This window comes from Geospiza fortis, unplaced genomic scaffold (assembly GCF_000277835.1).
Source record: "Geospiza fortis unplaced genomic scaffold, GeoFor_1.0 scaffold95, whole genome shotgun sequence".
Classification (NCBI taxonomy): Eukaryota; Metazoa; Chordata; class Aves; order Passeriformes; family Thraupidae; genus Geospiza; species Geospiza fortis.
Genome location: NW_005054333.1, coordinates 3,385,356 through 3,386,529, shown reverse-complemented (window position 1 = coordinate 3,386,529; position 1,174 = coordinate 3,385,356). Strand labels below are relative to the sequence as shown.

General features: G+C 45.1%; 1 protein-coding gene across 1 annotated transcript in view; it reads right to left on the bottom strand.

The window, feature by feature from the left end:
* HOXA11 (homeobox A11) overlaps positions 1-1,174 on the bottom strand; it is a 2,313-nt gene that overhangs the window by 627 nt on the left and 512 nt on the right. Inside the window, exon 1 of the mRNA XM_005421735.2 lies at positions 1,029-1,174. This exon is cut by the window's right edge and continues 512 nt beyond it. Within this exon, the coding sequence (XP_005421792.1) occupies positions 1,029-1,174 (146 nt within the window). The remainder of the gene's footprint in view (positions 1-1,028) is intronic.

Below are 1,174 nucleotides of genomic sequence, written 5' to 3'. Positions count from 1 at the left end.
CGCGCCCAGCCCTCCCCGAGCCCCTACCCGCTTGGATCTCGCCCTCGTTGCCCGGCCTAATCCCGTCCCTACGTCCCGAGCAGAGGAAAAACCCCTGAGCCCAAGGCTGGGGCGTCTCCTTCTCCCCCTAGCCGGCTATTTTCAAGCACGTTCTCCACCGCATCGAGGTATTCTCCTCTCGATTAGCCATTACGGTTTTAAAGTTCATTAAGCAGAATATAAAAGGTTTCAAGGTTCAGGAGCTCTTTACATTAAACGTAGCTGCTATCCCTTTAAAAACTTCCTTTTCTGGTACAGTTCATTGTCGAGGTATTTTTTTTTCCCCGGCCGTATACTAGCTTTGCCTTTTAAAAAGCCCACATAAAAAAATCAGACTTTGACAGATTGAATAACAATTGTAAGTAACAAACTGTTGGACAGAAGGCAACACGTAATTGCCACAGTGCCTTAGTAAAATGGCTTCCTTTAGACAAAAAGGCCAGCTTTAGGTTAATTTGCTTCTTTTAATATATTGCTACAGTTCAGGCGGCTACTTTATCTGTTAAACGCTATTCTAGCACAATCGTTAAAACGGCGAGGGCTTTGAATTCAGCTCCTAACTAGACTTCTGGTGCAACACATGGCTTTTATAAAATCACTGGATTACATTGATATCAAAGGAGTCAGGATCTCCTTTTTTTGCCGAATTTACAGGCACAGAACTAACGTTATTATATTTTCAAGAGCTGACCACGGAACTGGTTTTTTATTATTATTTTTTTTAAAAAAGCAGAAAAAAGAAAAAAAAAAATGAGAAGAAAAAGGAAAAAAAAAATTAGGCATCCATTGCCCGGTGGGTATTTCACGGCCAATTTCAGCACTAAACACGTGATCTCGCCTTTTATAACAAAGTTTTGTTGGGGGAAATCTAAAGGCCCTTCATAAACCTTATATGCTTATAAAACAGCATATAAAAATTTAACAGCGGCGGTGCGCTAGATTTCAAGCTGCCTTTCCTAAAAGCGCTCCGGCGCTGCCTTTATACGTACTGGAACTGCCGGATTTCTCCTCATTGTTGCCGGAAGATGACTCGGGGCTGCTGCTGCTCTCCGGCCGCCTCCTCCTCTCCTTCTCCGCCGCCGTCGCCGCCGCCCTGCCGCAGCCGCCCTCCGAACTTGAAGTTGCCGCCGCCCCC